General features: G+C 47.5%; 1 protein-coding gene across 1 annotated transcript in view; it reads left to right on the top strand.

The window, feature by feature from the left end:
* The window catches only part of LOC8035180 (NPC intracellular cholesterol transporter 1), a 74,379-nt gene extending 54,360 nt beyond the window's left edge, over positions 1–20,019 (top strand). Inside the window, exons 17-25 of the mRNA XM_029988269.3 lie at positions 1,136–1,326; positions 2,428–2,546; positions 5,089–5,209; positions 5,667–5,728; positions 6,980–7,127; positions 14,547–14,778; positions 15,103–15,216; positions 18,319–18,481; positions 19,208–20,019. Coding sequence (XP_029844129.2) covers positions 1,136–1,326; positions 2,428–2,546; positions 5,089–5,209; positions 5,667–5,728; positions 6,980–7,127; positions 14,547–14,778; positions 15,103–15,216; positions 18,319–18,481; positions 19,208–19,245 — 1,188 coding nt within the window. The 3' untranslated portion in view covers positions 19,246–20,019. The remainder of the gene's footprint in view (positions 1–1,135; positions 1,327–2,427; positions 2,547–5,088; positions 5,210–5,666; positions 5,729–6,979; positions 7,128–14,546; positions 14,779–15,102; positions 15,217–18,318; positions 18,482–19,207) is intronic.
* The last annotated feature ends 137 nt before the right edge of the window (positions 20,020–20,156 follow it).

Raw genomic sequence — 20,156 nt, 5'->3', positions numbered from 1 at the left:
ACACGCAAAGTTTTTTACGATCACAGCATTCATGGCAACAACGGGAATGTTTGCTTCGACGACCGCGAAAGAATGAGTTATCCTTGCTGGCTTCACAGACATGTTTTCAGACTCCTGTAGACACCATTACAGCTCTGGGAATCGTGCGTTAACTCAGCAGACATGCTCGCGAAAGAAAATCAAACGTGCACAGAGCATTTGGCAATCTTTCATCTGCGGGTTGCAGAATTCTTTAGCGATTTCAGACTTGGACCAGCCACTTTCCTCAACCTCGCAGATCTAAGCAACTTCCGATAAACATCCCACTCCCATACAACGCATGTGTGCATGTAGCGTGTGGTACGCCACAGGCGCGCCCGTGTAGGCACACGCGTCGAGGGCTCCCGAAGGGTTTGTCTCCTCCGGGCTCGACCGCGGCGGCGTTGGCTGCGGGTGCCGTGAGTAGCGTCTGAACATGGACGCTGCTTCCACTGCTACCTACCCCCACGGCGCATCGGCACCGGAAGAGGCCCTCTGCCTTCTGTCACCCGTTTGTTCCGTTTACTTGTTTGCCATTTTCCCAGTTTGCCGTTTACCTTGGAGGAGAAGGGGGGAGGGAATGCAGAGGTCTCTGTGCGTCTTCGTGTAGGCTTGCGTGCTTTCGGCACCTTGGCCTTTGTAATAAGCGTGGTTGGGCGCCGATACACTTGAAATAATCTGGTTCAAAATGCATGCATTTTGGTCGGGACCACGTTGAACGTCGTTAAAAGTGATAATTAGAAAAAAACTATTTCATTGTAACGATCGAGAGATTACTGTACCTGGCACCCCCAGGAGGAGGAAATGTGCAGCATTTTAACAAACAAAATTAATTATTAGAAGCTCGTATATTTACTTTTTAGCATTCTCTACAACCTAGAACAGGCTATTTTATACGTAGTGTTCCCCAAAATAAAAAGCTGGCAGAAGTTGGGCATCACTGTTTAGAAAGTCTTAACTTGGTCAAATTTCGTCGTAAGTTCAGAGGCTCGCCGAATCAGTCGAACTTCGAGGTTTGACTGTGTATGTCGGGTTTGTCGAAAATTTGCGACGTCCCCAGTTACAAGTATGGTCTTTCGGGAGGTGTTGTGAACCTTGCAGTGTGCTTTCCTTGCAGGACTCCTACCTTCAAGGCTACTTCCACATGCAGAAGACCGCGCTGGCCGTGGGGCCTCCGCTGTACTTTGTGGTGCAGCCGGGGTACAACTACACCGGCAAGAAGGACCAGGACCTGGTGTGCGGGTCTGCGGGCTGCGCCCCAGACTCTCTAGTCTCCCAGATCCAACTGGCGTCCATCTACAGCAACGTGTAAGTGTTTGGCACGCTGCTGGAGCACTTCATTTTTTATTTTTTGGAGTGATAGTTTTAGTACATAGGAATTCTCCACGGGCCTTCCTTGCTCGTGTGCTGTCATGCAACATCAATTTGCCCGCCAAATTCAGCGGAGAAATCGTCATGGTACCGCATGACTCAATGCCATTGTGTCACGAGATGTCATTGTCGCGACGTCACGGTGTTGTGCGATGTCAGTGTCGGACGACGTGACGTCGCAATTACCCCGCTAAATTTATCGGTTAAATACATCCACTGAATTCTGATAGAAAGTTAGGAATTCAATAAAGTGCATTGAATTTGATTGAATGTCCAAGTCAGGCTTTTTTTTTTTTTTTTTTTTGTAGCAACAGTTGCAAGTGGAATGTGATGGGCGACCTTGATGGTGGAAAGTTGAAACAGTAGCCGAGTCTGTTTTGTATGATGTTCCGTTTGTCATTCCAAAAATAAAACGAGAGTTTGTGAACATTCGGCCTTCTTGTGTGGTTATGCAAATTACCCCGATTCAGATTGTTTGCATAAAATATGTTACCACTTGTGCTGTCTCCTGAAAGGAAACAATGTATGAGCAGCAGCCTGCATAAGGAGGGGACATCATTGATGAATAAATAAATAACAAGCAGGCATATTTGTTAAAGCATCAAAGGGAACCTTACTTTCATTGTTATAACAGTGAACCTAAAGGTGCAATTAACTTGAGCCAGAAATCTGCACCTTCAGTAGTCTGGCTATATACACCTTGTTTCAATATGAGCTCGCAGCAGCAATGGCACTATTTGCTAATGAGTGAAATGCTTGCAGTAAAAAAGAAAAAAAAAATGTGTGCATCTTGTCAGATTGGTTATTATAGGAGTAGAGCCTCTTATGTTGCCTAAACTTTATTAATAGAGGGTAAAAGAAAAAAAAATTCTGAACAAATTTGTTTATGAAGGTGCCCTAAAACTAGCCATACCAATCCTGCATCTTGGTGAGGTAAGGTCTTTGTGGAAAAAATAAAATCAAGGACCCCGGTGTAGACAGTGACTGCAAAAAATGAAGCAAAACGATACTACTACTGGTCCTGAATTGTCCCTGCAGGACAACCATCTCGCAACCCGCCCAGTCTTGGCTCGACGACTACATCTCGTGGAGCGGGACCCAGGACTGCTGCCGAATGAACGCGACGACAAAGCAGTTTTGTCCGAGGCACGAGAATAGTGAGTCACACGCTGGCAATGCGTCGCACGATCTCGCCTGCACTTTCGTATCACTCCGCTGCGCCGCCGGTCGGCCGCGCCGCCCGCGTTCGCAGAGTATTTCGTTTGCTTCAGGTGTATAAACGATATCGTCTGCTACAGGTTGAAAAAGTGCCCTTTCACGTTCTGAAACTTAGTCACAGGGGATGTCAGTACGTAGGCTGGCCGCTGGCATCTGTGTCCGAGCTTTCCACCTGTTCGGCATAGTTTCGAGTTGTAAGTACACGTTGCAAGGTCCCCGATGACCCGGCCGTTGATGTTTTCTTGTATTGTCTGGATATACAAGACTTTTCCACCAGCTTCTCGGCGTTCAATGTGATCGGCAGGTAAAGGGGTGCCCTGATTTCGCCATGTATCTGAATTGTTGTGGCCCGAACGCTTTGCTTGTTTACAACGCGTCGGTACGACGCGGCCGGAGTCTCCTGCCGAATTTGAAAGTGGACATTCATCACGACTTCTTGCGCCTGACGCCCAAACATTCTTTTGGGAAAGGACGTTTTGAAGCGACTCGGTGAGGAAGGCAGCGAAGCACATGATTCGGCGATTACGGGAACGAAATCACGCAGAAAAACCGAACTCTGCAGCCATGTTGCCAACAGATATACATGTTTTCACCAAACCACATGCATTTACATATAAACTTCAGAGATTTGATTCCTTTAGTTGCAAATCATTCTCAGCAGTACACATCTGGAACATTGTGCAGTTTTTACGTACAAAACAGTTAATTTAAAAGAAATTACTTTTGTGAACTACTTTGTGGTACGTAGGAATGCTCTTCTCGAAGTTGCGAACCGTCCCTCAGCCTTTGGCTGCGCTCGGACGGAAGCTGATATGAAGTATAGTTATTACTCCTTGGGACATAGCCGAGTTGGCTGAGATCGTAAAACTGAGTTGCATGTTCTGTACTATTCTGTATTGCTACTCCCACGACTGGGACAAATTTCATGTCCATCGCGCAGTATCTGCGTGGGAATCATTACTGCATTGCGTGCCACTGGCCATGTTCACTCTGCACTTGTTTGCCTAAACAGCTTTATTTGATGCCTCCACTGATCATTCTTTTTATGATGTAAAGCTGTAGGGCTCTTGCATAAGGCAGTTGTTCTCAAATGGGGATCCACGGACCCTTTCGGGTCCGTGAAGGCCTTCTAGGGGTTCGCAAATTCCTGCCTTAGTCAAGCCTGACAATAAAAGTTCTCTTTTTTTAAGATTAAGAAGAAACATTCTATTTTTGGGCAGAGTTTTCTCGTGTCTATGTCGATGAGAGTAGTCTACTTCACCTAGCTCCTAGTTATATCTATTTGTTAAATCGTAATAATTAACCTATATGTTTCTCATCCCCTCATCATAATCGGGGTCCCCGATCCACAAGGGGTCCGCGAAACATCAATGGTTGAGAACCACTGGCATAAGGCATAATTTCCTGTGCAAAAAACTTGCCACACTCAGACCTGAGGTTAGCAGGAGAGTGTGAGCCCTATTAACATTTGCAGACGCATTGTTTTCTTTAAAAGCGAAGTTGAGAAGGCAGACATGTTTATAAGCACATATGTGAAAACCAGTGCGGATGCTAGTCTTCTCTGCCTTCTTCCTCAAATTCAACGAGTCATCGTCCAAAGTTTTGAAGGCCAGACCTAATTAGAGCTTGGGCTTTTTCTGTAGCTCCTGCCTTCCGAAATTACTCCGAAACCCTAGCGCGGGCAAAGTTGAAGTGTGGAGCTCACAAATACAATATGTATACGTATATAGGACACTGTGCATATAATTCATTGCACGTTTGCTCCTTTTGTGCACTTCGGCGTTTTTCTTGTTGCAACGTTCAACAAATTCGTTTTTATCAATGTTTCTCATCACGACTTCTCCCCCATTCTTGTTATCCCCCCTCATGTAATGCATCAATAGATACCTTTGAGGTCAATAAATGAAATGAAAAATAATGAGCCATTCCACTCTGTGGAAGTGGATGACCAGCAAAGCTGTTTAACACACGACACAGACGTGACACAGAACTCGGAACAAATGTACAAACATATTTATTGTCTTAATCGGGAGAGCAGAAGGAAAGGAAACTAGGCACGCAAGCACTTAAAACGATGACAAACACAGCGGTGCGAGCGTAGACATGGCAGACGTGGGTCGTACAGCGGCAAATCTTCAGGAAACCTTTATTATCTACCAGAGAGTCTATTAATCTTGAAAATTGTGCCTATTGATAACTAATCTGCTGTAAATGCATATCCAAGTGATCAGATGTATAAGCTTTTGCATAGAATGAAGTGGTTTTGCATCAAATTCGGGACCCGAGTTTTTGTTGATGCGCATGAAAAGTCCACTGAACCCCAGCCATAAACAGCTTTGCTGTAAAAAGCACTTCAGTTTGCTTCACAGATTTATTTTTCACATCTCCTTGTCATGGTGCTTCCTCTTCCTATGTAACCATTGATTAAAAGCAGTAGCGTTGCTTTAATATCATACCCCCTTCTGGCGACGTTTTCTGCAGCCACTGGATGTGTTTCCTGCCTGTCTGACCAGAAAACGATGTCCCGACCTCTGGGCGAAACATTCTCAAGGTTCCTGCCAGACTTTCTGGATGATGTTCCAGACCCGAAATGTCCCAAGGGGTGGGTGGCTCATTGTTTGTATTTTGCTACTCGTCGTAGCGTACCGGTGGCGACGTTAACCAACATTTAATCTGCCTGGGGAACAACTAAAGGCGCCGACTCTAATGGGTGAATTTTTTTTAATTGGATAAAAACAAATTTTATGTCAACTGAAGTTGGAAGGAACTGCATATGGGTCAGATATTTCGTAAGCCGAAACCTCAGTTGGAAAAATGGCCGTAGGGTGCAACAAGCCGCAACTTTTCTTTAGCAGCTTGTTTCCCCTTATAAAGTTTCGGAATGTGACTTTGTCTCTTTATATACAAAGATATTATTGTTCTGTGCAACGGTACCAAGTTTTTATTCTATGCATCGGAAGGGCTTCAAATGGGGGTCGTAAATGGTTTTAAACATTGAAATGCTTCCTAAAACAAAAGTTTTAGCAACTTCAGGCATGGAATTACATTTTAATTTTCAGAGGCCATGCTGCTTATTCAAATGCTGTGCAGCTCTACAACTCTAATGGCTCCACAATTGGAGGTAAGACTATTGTTTTTGCTGAGTGTGGGTTGTCATGTGCCCTGTATCATGTAGTGTAGAACCAGTGTGTGGCTGCTACTATTAACAAGCGCTTGTGAGGAGTATTCTGTCTCGACAAGAGTACGCTTGTGAGAAACTACCTTATATAAAGACTTGCGGTAGTGAATCTAAGGTACCATATTTAGACGATAGTAAGTCAACCCTCCCACATTGCACATCAACAAAAAAAAATATATTCTGGGGGTGCATTGTACGACGAACATGGGAGAATGGGCAGGGCACGTCTTTCGAACGCCTGGCCTCCAGCGTGCGCTCGACGCCTTCTGGCGTGCTTTAGCTGCACGTGCACGTGCGAGGCGCACGTGATGCCGAAGCAATTCTCTAAATTAGAGAGGTTGCGTTAGAAGCAAGACAACCGAAGCTCCTTCCTGTCATTCTCGCTGCGTCTTTCGTCCGTACGGTGCTGTCGTTCCCGTTGTCATTGCTGCTACGTTTCCAAAACATGTTGTCGGCGTTGCCTAACGAGTTCTTGCACCTTGCAACCGATTGCCTCCAGGTCGAACTTGCATGCTGCAGTGCAGTTTGTTGGTTGCTTTCGGATGAAGGATGGCCGTTAACGGGCATCAAAAATCTAAACTGCCCGGACCTCGCATGTCGATGCAAAGAATCTTAGTTGGCACTCTCGGTCAAATGTACAACGGTGCATTGTGGGAAAACAAGCAGCAGGTAGTGAGGCTGTTGCAGCGGCTGTTACGGCGTGGCACTTGCATTGAGTGCTGCCACCCGCGTGGTGGCAGCACTCGATGCCGCGTGGTGTATTGGCGCCGTTCACCGCTGTGCATTCGGGCTGATTTGCAAATCGCAATCACCATGACCGTAATACTTGCTCATGCAAATAGCAAATAAAAACATACATAAATATATATAACTTGTAAAACAAACTCACTGAATGGCAATATGTTACAGGTACAGGTGGCTGAACTCATTACAAGCCAAGGTGTTCTTTATATCGCGATTGTTTAGTTTGCCGGCGGCGGTATGCTTTGGTTCTGATCATAAGTTGACCCCCCTCCCCCAGTTAAGGGTTTCAAAAATTGTATATTGGGTCAACCTACAATTGTGTAAATACTGTCGGCATCTGCCCGAAAAAAGATAACTTAATTTCTACCCATTTCTTGCAATTGCACCACTTCTTTGTACAGGCTGATTAAATGTTTGCTTTCTCATATGTGTTTTCTCTGTGCTTTGCAGCCACGCAGTTTATGGCGTATCACGCACCGCTAGCCAACTCTGGGGACTTCACCCACGGCATCAAGATGTCGCGATTCATTGCTGACAACGTCACAGCCACTCTCCGAGCTTCGTCCACAGCCCACAATGCCACCGTGTTCCCATACAGGTTGGTTGTTTTCCAGTGGCCGGGCTACCGAAACTTGCCCTTGTGGGAAACATACAAAAGCTTGTTGTAGGTGAAGTACCGTATTTACTCGCACAATGAACATACTCGCGTAATGAATGCACCCCCCAAGTCGGCTCTCAAAATTTTGACTTTTTTTTTCACTCGCGTATTAAACGCATCCCCAACTCGGACGTCAAAATTTGGACCCCCTTCACCCACGCGTGCAAAATGAATGCACTTTCTATCCTGGTGCAGCGAGGTCGCGAATGCATGGGCAGCGTGGGCGAACAAAAATGGAAAAAATAAAGATCTAACGGAAGCAAGAAAAAAAAACATGGAGAGGAGCTTTTCTTTTTTTGCACAGTGCAGTCTGGACTTTGGGGTCGCAAGGAGATAAGAAAGATAAGCGAAGAAGCCGTTGCCTAATAAAACAAAACAGCTTGTAAAAAGCGGAAAAAAAAAAAAAAAAAAGCACCCACGGAACTAAGAGAAAAAAAAAAGGGGAGCTTTTTCTTTTTTCTTTTTTTTTTTGCACAGCGCAGTTTGGTTACGGGGTTGCACGCCGCGCGCAAGGAGGTAATGGTACGTTTACACCTAAGAAGAAATCCGCTGCCGCAGCAACGACCGGGTTGCATTTACATCTATCTCCTTCGCGGCGGCGGCGGCGACGCCGGCTGTGGCAGCTGTTCTCGTAACATCCGGTCAAATATGACGAGGAGGTGCGAGAGTTCCCACCTCGGCTCTCTCTCCCGGGCAATCCCGGGCGTTGCAGCTCCCGGAAGAACGCCTTCTCATGACGTAGGCAGCGTCGCGCTGCGCAAGAATGTCACTTCCAGGCAGCGCAATGCCTCGTTCAGCGACAGAAATAGATCCCGGACCTATACGCTTTGCCGCCGCGTTTTCCGCACTGCGTTTCGCCCCAGCAGCAAAAGCTGAGCGGATTCGCTGGCGGATCCGCAAGTGTAAACGTACCATAAGAAAGAGAAGCGAAGAAGCCCTCGCCTAAGCAGCAACGCTTAAGCAAATGAAACAGCTTGCGAACGGTGAAAAAAAAAGAAAGACAAACACTGTATGAAATTAAGAAAAAAAACGAAGAGGAGCTTTTTTTCCTTCTTTTTTTTTTGCACAGCGCAGTTTGGGTATGCGGTGGCGCGTGGCGAGCAAGGAGGCGGAGAAGCTTTTGCCTAAGCAACGCCTAAGCGAACAAAACTTAGGCAAACAAAACGGCTTGCAAAAAGCGGCAAAAGAAAAAAAAAAAAGAAAAAAAATACACGAAAGTAAGAGAAAAAAAAAAAAAGAGCTCTTTTTTTTTTTACAGCTTAGTTTGGTTACGGGGTCCCGCGCAAAGAGATCAGAAGTTGCGTCGATTTTTCAGGATAAAAGGTCCGTTCATTATGCGAGTAAATATGGACGCAAAATTTTACTTCGCGTAATGAACCCTCCCCCCCCCCCCCCCCCCCAACTTTGCATAGATTTTTCGGAAAAACAAGTGTGTTCATTCTGCGAGTAAATACGGTAAGATGTACCGTAAAATACCGTGGAAGCACCTACTTCGTTCAAGCCCCTACATTTAACATTTTCAAGACTTGGGAATTCTGCAAATTGTTTGATTTGACCGGACAGGCAGGTTTTAGGTTTAAGTGGGGTGGACGCTCCCGCGGTATTTTACGGTAGTATGGCAGGTGCCATGATCGTGCAGTGTTACTCATTGTCAAATCGTGGAAATCAAAGTTGTTTCCCTAGGAGATTTCACTACGATATTGTGAACAAAATAGAGGGTGTAAGGACCGCAAGTCAGAATATGGAGCTTCTGTAACATTGTCATTGGCGGTGTCTTTAAGGAACTTTTCCGACGAGAGTGTGTGGTCATCGTTTCGAGGGTTCTAACCATTTGCGAAGAGACCACAGAATATTTTTTGAGCTGTGTTGCTTGGCATTGGGCAGTTAAACTGAGGACCTTCAAACAAAGCTGTCTTATTTCGGGAAGAATCGGTCAACGTGTTTGGTTTGCTCTCTAGAAGTTGTAGGCTTCTAAATTTAAAAAAAAAAATCATCCGATGCTAAAATGGGAAATAGCTGCCTGTGTGAGCGAGACTAAACAATTTAGAATGTTCAGTACAGGATTCAAAGCATTTTCTTCCGCCCGCAAGTCTTGAAGGGGTACTGAACCACTTTCTGCAATAGTCTATTTATGGCCATAAGTCAATCTATGGGCTCTAAGCAGCCTAAAAATAACAAGAACATTACAATCGTGTGACCAATTTTTTTAAATAAAATCGGTATGAAAAGATTGTTTTGGAACTATCGCCGACACCAGACGGTGTCGATGCACGAGGAAGGGCAAGGCCCTTCCCTCCTCGTCCAATGGCGTCATCTGGTGTCAATCTTTTGATACCGGTTTTAACAAAGAAATTGGTCACGCACGAATGCAATGTTTGGTGTTTTGGGGTACCTTGAGCCCATAGATCGAGTTACGACCATAAACAGACTAAAGCAGAAAGTGATTTAGTGCACTTTTAAATCTCCTTTACAAGATCATTGGCACCCTGACATGCATTGATGGAACACTGAGCACATTGAACCACTGAAAACGATCCAATAGACAAGCGGTTCTCGAACGTTTCAATCTCTGAACAATTGCCAAAGAACTCCTGCCAGTCTAGGCATTAATGCATTAAAGCAGTAATGCAGAATGTGAACTGTGATGCACACACTAGCAAGAATTCGGCACATAGTTTTGTGTCATTGGGCGGCTCAGAGCTACAAAAATGGGACTTGCACGGGAAAAGCACTTTGCTTAAAAGGCAGCGACGGTTGAGAAATTTTGGGAGTTCAGGGAACCCGTGAGGGTACTCCGGTGGACCCCCGCATTCCTATACTCCGCGACAACTTTTCTTGGCAATACAGTGGAAGGTACAGGCCCGCGTCCCCTCTCCCATTTTGAGTGTGCGCGGGCTCTCCTCCTCTCCCCGGAAATGGGGAAGGAGAAGAAATGGGGGAGGAAGAGAGCCTGCGTACACTCAAAATGGGAGAGGGGACGCGGGACGCACCTTCCACTGTATTGCCAAGAAAAGTTGTCGCGGAGTTTAGGAACCCAGTTCGGGAACCCATGCAAAAGAGCGGTGGTTCTCAGATGGGGGGGGGGATCCGCGGACCCGTAAGGGGTCCCCGAAGCGATCGGACCATCGGTCAAGCCGAGCACTAAAACATTTTACGGCTATAGCTGTTGTGGGATTTTTTTACCGCCGGAAATGGCGTCCATCGTTGTTGTAGATGTCGTAGTAGGGCATGAAGTGGCTGACGTCGACAAATGCTCAAAAAAGAGTGCCCGTTGCTGCGGTGTTCTGGGGATTTGATGCTGGGTCCACTCTGTGCGAGGCAGGCGCATTATCAGAGTTATGCTGCAGCCTCAACAACCCGCTTCATCGGCACTCAACAAACACTCTTCCACGTACAGGTCTTGTGTAGCACCGCTAGATGTCGCTGTAGAAATTTCTTTATCGTTCTTCACTCGAAATTTAATCAGAGTTAATCAGAAGTCAAAAGCTTCGGCTAGGTGGCGTTAGCCACCGCCCGATTAAAAGGGTTCAGCCGTATCCATTAATTCAATACCTCCTGGAAGACGAACCCTGCAGATTAGGCCATTATCAGTAGATCCCTGCGTCACACTTGTTGCGAGATGCTGAAAGATGGGCTGGCGGCGACACTGACATGTCTTGCCGTTCATCGCAGGAGGAACAGTGAGGTGCTTGCTCGTGAGAACGAAGCTGAGAGACTTTGCTGTCGAGACTTCACCGTGCACGAACGCAACACCGATGCCCGACTAATTCTCCGTGACTTGTCTCAGCTATTGCCGCGACTGTACTGTAGATTTGCACAGGAATGCTCATTTCTTTCATATTGTGGAAAGCCATCCCACGAAGCCAAGTAGACCAGACTACCCTAACATCCCGTGTCATTGCCCGCCTCCTTGCCGCTTGCGCCATAAAAAAAGTGGGGTAGGCCGTGTCTCGGTGGGTGAATACAAAAAGTTAAAAAAGAATAAACCGGAAAAAAATGCCCACTTTTTGTGCGTATCTAGCGCGGCTGCAGAAGAGATACATTAAACTCCAAACTCTAATTACTTTTATTGTTTTATGCAAAAAATGCTCATGAAAGAATGTTTTACTATTGCGAAGTCGGTTGTTTGCTTACATGCCATGAACACCGCCAATCGGCGTACAGCGCGAAACGTTTGTTCTGTGAAAGCATGCTACACAGCTATGTTCTCCTCGTTAGTTTATGAAAAGAAGAAAAATAGCTAAGGTCTTTCGGAAGTAACCATTCCTAAAAATTGAGAAAAAAATGAAAGCCGCTTACAACTCCCTGTAACGCCGAATTAGAGCGCAGCTCTTGAGGAGGAGGAGGGAAGGGCACGGGGGGGGGGGGGGGGGGGGGGGGTAAACTAACCAGGGGGGGGGGTCACGTGACCTTGGGGGTCACGTGACCCCCAATGCCGATGATGTCATCACTGACGTCACTGATGACGTCATCCGTGACGATGACGATGCGGGTACCGATGACGTCATTAGTGACGTCACTGATGGCTTCACCAGTGATGATGACGATGCGAATGTAGGTGACGTCATCAGTGACGTCGCTGATGACGTCATCAGTGATGATGACGATGACGATGCGGATGCCGGTAACGACATCAGTGACATCACTGATGACGTCATCAGTGATGATGACGATGACGATGCTGATGCCGGTGACGTCGTCAGTGATGATGACGATGTGGATGCCGGTGACGTCATCAGTGATGATGACGATGACAATGTGGATGCCGGTGACGTCATCAGTGATGATGACGATGACGATGTGGATGCCGGTGACATCAGTGATGATGACGATGACGATGGGGATGCCGGTGACGTCATCAGTGATGATGACGATGCGGATGCCGGTGACGTCATCAGTGATGATGACGATAACGATGTGGATGCCAGTGACGTCATCAGTGATGATGACGATGTGGATGCCGGTGACGTCATCAGTGATGATGACGATGACGATGGGGATGCCGGTGACGTCAGCAGTGATGATGACGATGTGGATGCCGGTGACGTCATCAGTAATGATGACGATGACGATGCAGATGCCGGTGACGTCATCAGTGATGATGACGATGACGATGTGGATGCCGGTGACGTCATCAGTGACGATGACGTCATCGGGGGTCACGCGACATTGGCGGGGGTCACGTGACCTCGGGGGGTCACGTGACCTTGAGGAGGGGGTCACGTGACCTCAGGGGAGTCACGTGACCTCGGGGGGGGGGGGGGGGTCACGTGACCCCCCACGAGGTCACGTGACCCCGGTGGGGGGGCTCGCGCGGTGCATTATGGGACATTTCCCATGATGCACCGCGCGGTTACGCCGACGGCGACGCCGCTCAAGCCGGAAACGGGCCTCTAAGAGCTGCGCTCTAAAAAAATTCCACAAGAAAATAGAAGAACCGACCAGGCGCAACTAAAGCCCCTCGATGTGTTTGCTCTTGCCTTGCAAGTAGCGTCAATTGCGCGAGTGCACGAGGCCCATGTCTCGAGCGGCCCTTGGAAGCAAATGGCGGCGCAGCACTGAAATGAGCGGGCCTTGGAAGCGAATGGCGGCGGAGCACCTGCTCGTGGCACGTGTCTCGAGCGATTTCACAACAATGGTTGGCGATACTTGTAAAAAACGCTTTTATCAAGGGGCTTTAGGCGCAACGAGCGAGTGAAGGGGCAGACGAAAGAAGCGACGAAGAGCGATGTTGGGAAAGCAGGAAAGCCAACGATCGCGTTGGCAGATACTTTGCCGTTGGGCCAAGTATGTCAGTCGCAAACTCTTGTGCAACTTTCTTGTTTGGTGCATACATGTGTGCGTTCGTGCACGGCGTGCTATCAATGCGGGTTAAGGTGGCGTTGCTGCGTGGTGTGGACGGCACCACGAACACGGAGCTCGAATAGTGACGCTCTACAAATGTCTCTATGCGTCGGTCCAGCAAAGCTTTATTTACCCATTAGCTTAGTCTTAAACATTGCAAAACCGCCATCGCGACGTGCCAGAAGAAGACGCGGGTTCGCGGCGACCTTACTTCGGCGGAGACAGACTTTGACCTTGCACTCTGCAGTTACATTCCAGGATATGGGTCGTTCGCTTGCCTCGCGATCCCTGAATGGCTTACTGCTTGTGTTATCTTTCTGACTTTTTTTACAGCAGAGCTGTTAAGGGTTAGTTTCCCCATGATCGTGACCCCGCAAAGAAATGTTGACACAAAACTCTGGACAGCTACCACCATCTAGGAGCGACGGCGGCAACCGGACAATCTGCTTGCCGGCCTTGCTCATAGGTGGTGACAACCTTTCTAGCCTTTCCACTCTGGCTTTGACCAGAATGGAAAGGCTGAACTTCTCTAGCATCATCCTAGATGTCGTCCTTCAGGTCTTCCCAGAACTTCTCCTTGAGGTCGTCTTAGACGTCTTCGAAATCATCCTAGACGTCTTCTTTGAGGTCGTCCTAGGCGTCGTCCTTGAGGTCGTCCTAGGCGTCGTCCTTGAGGTCGTCCTAGGCGTCGTCCTTGAGGTCGTCCTAGGCGTTGTCCTTGTGGTCATCTAGATGTCGTCCCTGAGGTCGTCCTCTAGGTGTCATCCTCGAGGTTGTCTTGGAAGTCGTCATTCAGGGCGTCCTAGACATCGTCCTTGAAGTCGTCTGACCATAGTACACCTTCGCTGGTCTTCCTTCTTCACCAAAATTGAAAAGCTGAAAGCTTTTTTTTTTTTTTTTTTTTTTTTTTTGGGCAATTTTTTTGTAAGCATAAAAACTTTTTTTTCTGTTCCCTCCATCTTTTTCTTTTCGCACGGATACACTAAGACATCAAGGTCTCTCGCGGAGGAAATGCATAAACAAAGACAAACATCTTTCCCTCCTCCGTTTTACTTTGTCACGGACGTCCCCCAACTGTAAGGTTTGCGGTCGTGTTATTCGGGTAGGTTGAATGTTCGTGCATCGCGGAGTCAGCATTGTGATAATTTAAGGGGTAAGTGACGACTCGTGTTTTTTTTTGTTTTTTTTTTTTGAAAATCGATATTGGCCCAAAAAGTGGGGTGGGCGATGACTTGGGATATTACAGTAAGGCGCCTTCATGCACATCCTAGGCCTAACTAGTGCACTGAGGGAGTATGGTTGATTATTCTCAGTTTCAGAGTTTCAAAAGCTAGTTTGCGTGCATTTAGTTTCCTTCGTGTACCCTTTTGTAATTGTTCACTACACTGCCCTCCCTCCTGGTGGATGGGGTCTCCCGTCGCTTCTGTCGGCCCAGAAGAGGGATCTCTAAAACGTTGGTCATTGCAAACTTCTGCGGCGGAGGATTCAGAGCACCTTCTGGTTTGCCCCATGCAGCATCTTCCACGTCTTCTACGAGCAGTACCTGACGATAGTTAACGAAGCACTGCTGCACCTGGGGATATCGGTGGCTGGCATCTTCGTCATCACCTTCCTGCTGCTCGACCTCGACCTGCATGCAGCGGCTGTGGTCTGCCTCACCATTCTGATGATACTGGTGGACCTCCTGGGAATCATGTACTTCTGGGGCATCGCCCTCAATGCCGTCTCTCTTGTCAACCTCGTCATGGTGAGTGACTGAGCTTCGGGTCGTCTTGAGGAGCTGCAAAACGATTCAGAAATTGGCAGCAGTCATGATGAGGCAGTGTGCCTCACCACGGTGATTTTTTGAGGTGAAGTCGCCACACCCCCCAAAAGATGGCCTTTAGAAAACAATTGACACGAAGCATGCATCCACTGGCTACGGACCCATACAACACGGGATATCTAATAACACGTTCTGCAGACTATAAACATTACAGCACGCCACGCAGTGGACAAGGTTAGCAGATCAGATTTGTCGAAAGACCCTGAGCATATTGCTGACTGAAGTGTTTTCTTTTTTTCACTGCAGGCCGTGGGTATCTCTGTGGAGTTCTGCTCACACATTGTGCGTGCATTCCTCGTGAGCAGCCGGTCGACCCGTCTGCTTCGGTCGCAAGATTCCCTTGCGAGAATGGGCAGCTCGGTCAGTGGAATTTTCCTATCTCTGGAGCGCGAGTCTTCGTTTCGATTTTAGATTGGCCGGTGCTCGAACTTTGGGGAGCAGATGTTCTGTGCCACTTGTGAGAGCTATACCGAATTTACTCGAATCTAACGCGCACCTTTTTTCCGGGTCCAAAAATCGCATGCGTGCTAGAATCGAGTGCAACCCAAAACTGCGCTACCATATTGCCATTGATATTTCAAAATAGCCGCTCCATTACGCGCTGAAAAGCCGAGAGGCTTAGAGCGTAGCCAACTCGTGTGTTTCTTGCGTTCGTATCAACGTGGAAGTTCCCACTGCAAAGATTCCCCATTGACGTCGCGCCACGTGCTTCCCATGGCCGCCTCTCGCGGTTGCAGGTCGGAGAATATTTTAAGTTTTGCCTCGCTATTACGCGGCGGAATCGCAACATTTCGATGAAAGGTGTGTTTTCTGTCATTTGTGATAAGGTGAACAATATCAAAAGCAGAAGATGCCAATTCTTTCAACGTTAAAATCTTTGCACAGCTCCTTCAAGTATGATGTTTCGACTTGTGTGTTTCTGAACACTTTCTCTGAACCCAGGGGTTCTCTACAGAGTGCCCCGCGCGTTCCTCAATCGTTCCTACCCTTTGGCAAAGCGGTTTACCTGATTGGGTGCACATGTTGTTAGCATTGCCAAGTCGTGCGACTTGTCTGAACTGCTGCAGGTCGAGCAATCCTTTTAAAGCGGTAGCTTTATAGGGCCTACCATCCTCAGGAGCCGCACAGGCACGAAATGTCTAGATCAGTCAGTCCGTAACCGCCAAACCATCTTGAAAAAAAAATGAAAGCCATTTACAACTCTCTGTAACGCCGAATTAGAGCGCAGCTCTTGAGGAGGAGGGAAGGGTACTGAGGGGAGGGTATACTCCTCCTCCGTCCTCCTCATCCTGTCGGCTATTCCTCTGTCCGAGCGGCGTCGCAGTCGCTTCATGAGGGTCACGTGACCTCACCGGGGTCATGTGACGTCACCGGGGTCACGTGACGATGATGTCATTAGTGACGTTATCGTGATGTCAGTCATCGTCGCTGACAGTGATGAACGTCACTGAGGACGTCATCAGTGACGATGACGATGCGGATGTTGATGACGTCATCAGTGACATCACTGATGACGTCATCACTGGCGATTGCGATGCCGATGACATCATCAGTGACATCACTGATGACGTCATCAGTGGCGATGACGATACGGAGGCCCATGACGTCATCAGTGACGTCACGCGTCCCATAATGCACCGCACAGTTACGGCGACGGCGACGCCACTCATGCCGGAGATGGGCACCTAAGAGCTGCGCTCTAAAAACTGCAACTGGTGCCAGGAAGTGAAGTCCGATTACCGGCGTGGAAGCAGAGTGTGCTACTGACCAGGCTACAGACCCCAGCATGCAGGAACGGGAGGAGCAGAAGCAGGTGGTGTGAGCCTGTAGAGTGGAGAAAGGTGGAAAGGGCAAGGAAGAGAAGTATAATAGGGTGGTGTAGAGAGATTGAATAGAACCAGGAGTGGAAAGGGCTTGAAAGCGTGCTTTTCCTCTCATGGTGACCCAGAAAGTTTAGTGCAAAGGCTTTATATTTGTGTGGTGCTGAAAGGAAGTGCTTGCAGCATCACAGAAAATGGTGGGATGTAATCTGTTTCTATACAAAGCCCTGTCCTAGGCACCACCTGAACTAAGAGCACCCACCCACCCCAGGCACTGAACGACTAAGGGTCATCGTGTCCTATACTTTGTTTCAGCTTCCGTCCGAGCGCAGCCAAAGGCTGAGGGACGGTTTGCAACTTCGTGAGGAGCATTCCTACGCACCACAAAGTAGTCTGCAAAAGTATATATTTTTCTAAATAACTTTTGTGCGTAAACATTGCACATTATTTGAGATGTGTACTGCTGAGAATGATTTGCAACTAAAGGAACTAAATATCTGATGTTTATGTTTTTATTAATATATGTAAATGCATGTGGTTCGGTGAAAACACAGGCATCCGCTGGCAACACTGCTGCAGCGCTCGGTTTTTCTGTGATTTTGTTCTCGTAATGGCCGAATCATGTGCTTCACTGCTTTCCTCACCAAGTCGCTTCAAAACGTCCTTTCGCAAAAACACGTTTGTGCGTCAGGCACGAGAGGTCGTGATGAATGTCTACTTTCAAATTCAACAGGAGACTCCGGCCGCGTCGTACCGCGAATGCGTTGTAAACAAGAAAAGCGTCCGAGCCACTACAATTCACTGATACACGGCGAAATCAGGGCACCCCTTTACCTGCCGATCACATTGAACGCCGAGAAGCTGGTGGAAAGGACTGCGCCTCGAGCCCTGGTATATCCAAACAATACAAGGAAACATCGACGGCGGGGTCATCAGGGACCTTGAAACGTGTACTTGCATCTCGAAACTATGCAGAAATGCCGAACAGCTCGGACAGACACCAGCGGCCAGCCTACGTACTGACATCCCCTGTGACTAAATTTCAGAACATGAAAGGGCACTTTTTAAGCCTGTAGCAGACGATACCGTTGATACACCCGTAGCAGATGAAATACTCGGCGAGCACGGGCGGCGCGGACGGCCAGCGGCGCAGCGGAGTGATACAAAAGTGCATGCGAGATCGTGTGACCTATTGCCGGCGTGTGATTGGCTCCGGCCACACGTAGCTTTGGCTGCGCTTGGACGGAAGCTGAAACGAAGCATAGGCACCGCCCATTCTGTAAAGCTGCCGCACGCGTTCGACAGAACGACCAAACATGCAGCCAATTTTTTCTTATCATGACGAGTCTCAAGTTACTGGCAGCTTATGAAACACAGGGTGCAGCGACTCTGGGCACCTTATAACCGCTTCATGGCCGATGAGTTGCAGCATTAGCCAATGAGAATGCCAAATAACGAATCGCGAAACACGAAGCCTGAACATAATCAATCTCACCCTGCTTTTCTTAACTGTCAGTTGTCAATGAAGCTTTTCACCTGTTTCATTTCCCACGCAGATGACAAGCAGTTGCACCAGATGGAAGATCTGAGCGCCCGCAAGCGTCTTTCCGTCATCGCACATGTTTGCTTTTGTCGCTTTCAGGTGTTGTCCGGGATCACGTTGACCAAGTTCGGGGGCGTGGTCGTGTTGGCGTTCTCCACGTCGCAGCTGTTCCGGATATTCTACTTCCGGATGTACCTGTCCATCGTGCTAATTGGCGCGGCACACGGGCTCGTCTTCCTGCCAGTTCTGCTCAGCTATGCCGGTGAGAATTTTCTAGGACTCGTGCGTGTTACCGAAAAGGGTTGTGTGTTGCTCGGGAAGAATTTTGTGCACTGTTTATCAACACGTTCAATCTGTGGTCCCTCGAATTGAACACGAGCCTCGGCCAAAGGTCGGCGCAGCAATCATGCCAGATTTCTGTCCCACGTTGGCCTTCTTTAGGTGGCGTCAAACGTTCAGCAGTACAGCTTTGTTATTTAGAAGGTGTTGATATGTCCCTGGAGTTCAGGAATTTAAAAGGAAATACTGCAGCGAGCTCTAAACTACGATGTGTATAAATTTGCACGGGACTTTACAAGTGCTTTCTCCAGATAGTTCCTGACAGGCTGCATTCACTTGCTAGTCCATAGAGTTCACTAGGGCCACTAAATAAGCTACACTTCAGAGTAACGACACTTACCCATCTTGGGCCTTAAAATCATGGTTGCCAGCTGTCTGGAGCTTTATCCGAAATCACAGGAAATGCTTTTCCGTCCTCCACAAATGTTTAAACAATTTGTGACAGAGCAAAGCAATATTATGAGCTTCCTAACACCGAATTGAATGCTGAGGAACTCGCTCTTTTGAATGAATGACAATCGGCTGTTCTGTCTTCTCCGTGCTAAGCACCAAGATAAAGGCACCTACAACAATATCGGGGAAAAGAGTGCACGAACCATGGTGACCATGGGTAACTCATTTTTCTTCTTATTTTCCTTTGTCTTTTTAGGCCCAGCTACCAAACGTCGGAGACAAGGGACGCACTGAAAACTATCCTAGAATCTTGCCCAATACCTCAACAGACTGGGGGATGCAGCACTGTAAATACTTAGGCTGTGGAGATGACTGTGACTTGTGCGAGATTAGGGTGCTAAGGTTGTGTTGTTGAAAACGCCGAAAAAATGTTTGGGAGCCAGAAGGATAAACAAAAAATTGATGACGTGGGATTTTTTTTTCCTTTTTAATAATTAATTTTGAAGACGTGACAAAAACGAATGGCGCAAAGCCAACAGTTTAGGCGTTTCCCTGTTAACTGATCTCGTGGAGGGTTGCCTGTGCCGAGATGCGTTAGTTTTAGGCTTCGACCTGTTGGGGAAACTGGTGATTCTATGATAGCAGTAAGGTTGGGCAATCTGTTGTTTTCAAGGATGTGGATATATAATCTCACGCAAATCTTGCCTTTGCAGCAAACTTTTTGTATACGTAAATATTCAAGACGGAGTGAAGATTGCAGGGTCAGAGGCTGTCCTTAGGTGCCGACAGGTTTTTCTAAGGGAACTTGTAAAGGGTTCCAAAAATGTTTGTTAATGGTATGATCACGGTATTTTAGATATTTGTTTTTCCTACTTGATTTGTTACAAATAGATTAGTGCTATTTCTTGCCTTTGTACTGATACCAGATCTTGCCACCAAAGAGTATTTAATTGCAAAAATGTTGTTCTGTTCAAACCACAGTGCACCTACACAACTCACCTCATAGACTACAAACTACTCACTGTTGACTGTTATTTTAGATGCCCTAATAAAATCTCATTTATTAAACTGTGTGTCGCCATTTTGCTTTATGGGATGGTACCTAATGGGTCACTAAGTTCTGCAGTAGACTCCTCTCAAGGATAGAATGAATGTCTGTTTGGGACAAAGCAACAGATTCCTGGATAGGCAACGTAGGTTTCTGT

The sequence above is a fragment of the Ixodes scapularis genome, unplaced genomic scaffold, assembly GCF_016920785.2.
Source record: "Ixodes scapularis isolate PalLabHiFi unplaced genomic scaffold, ASM1692078v2 PGA_scaffold49__6_contigs__length_1374808, whole genome shotgun sequence".
NCBI classification, from domain to species: domain Eukaryota; kingdom Metazoa; phylum Arthropoda; class Arachnida; order Ixodida; family Ixodidae; genus Ixodes; species Ixodes scapularis.
This window is presented reverse-complemented; position numbering and strand designations above follow the sequence as displayed.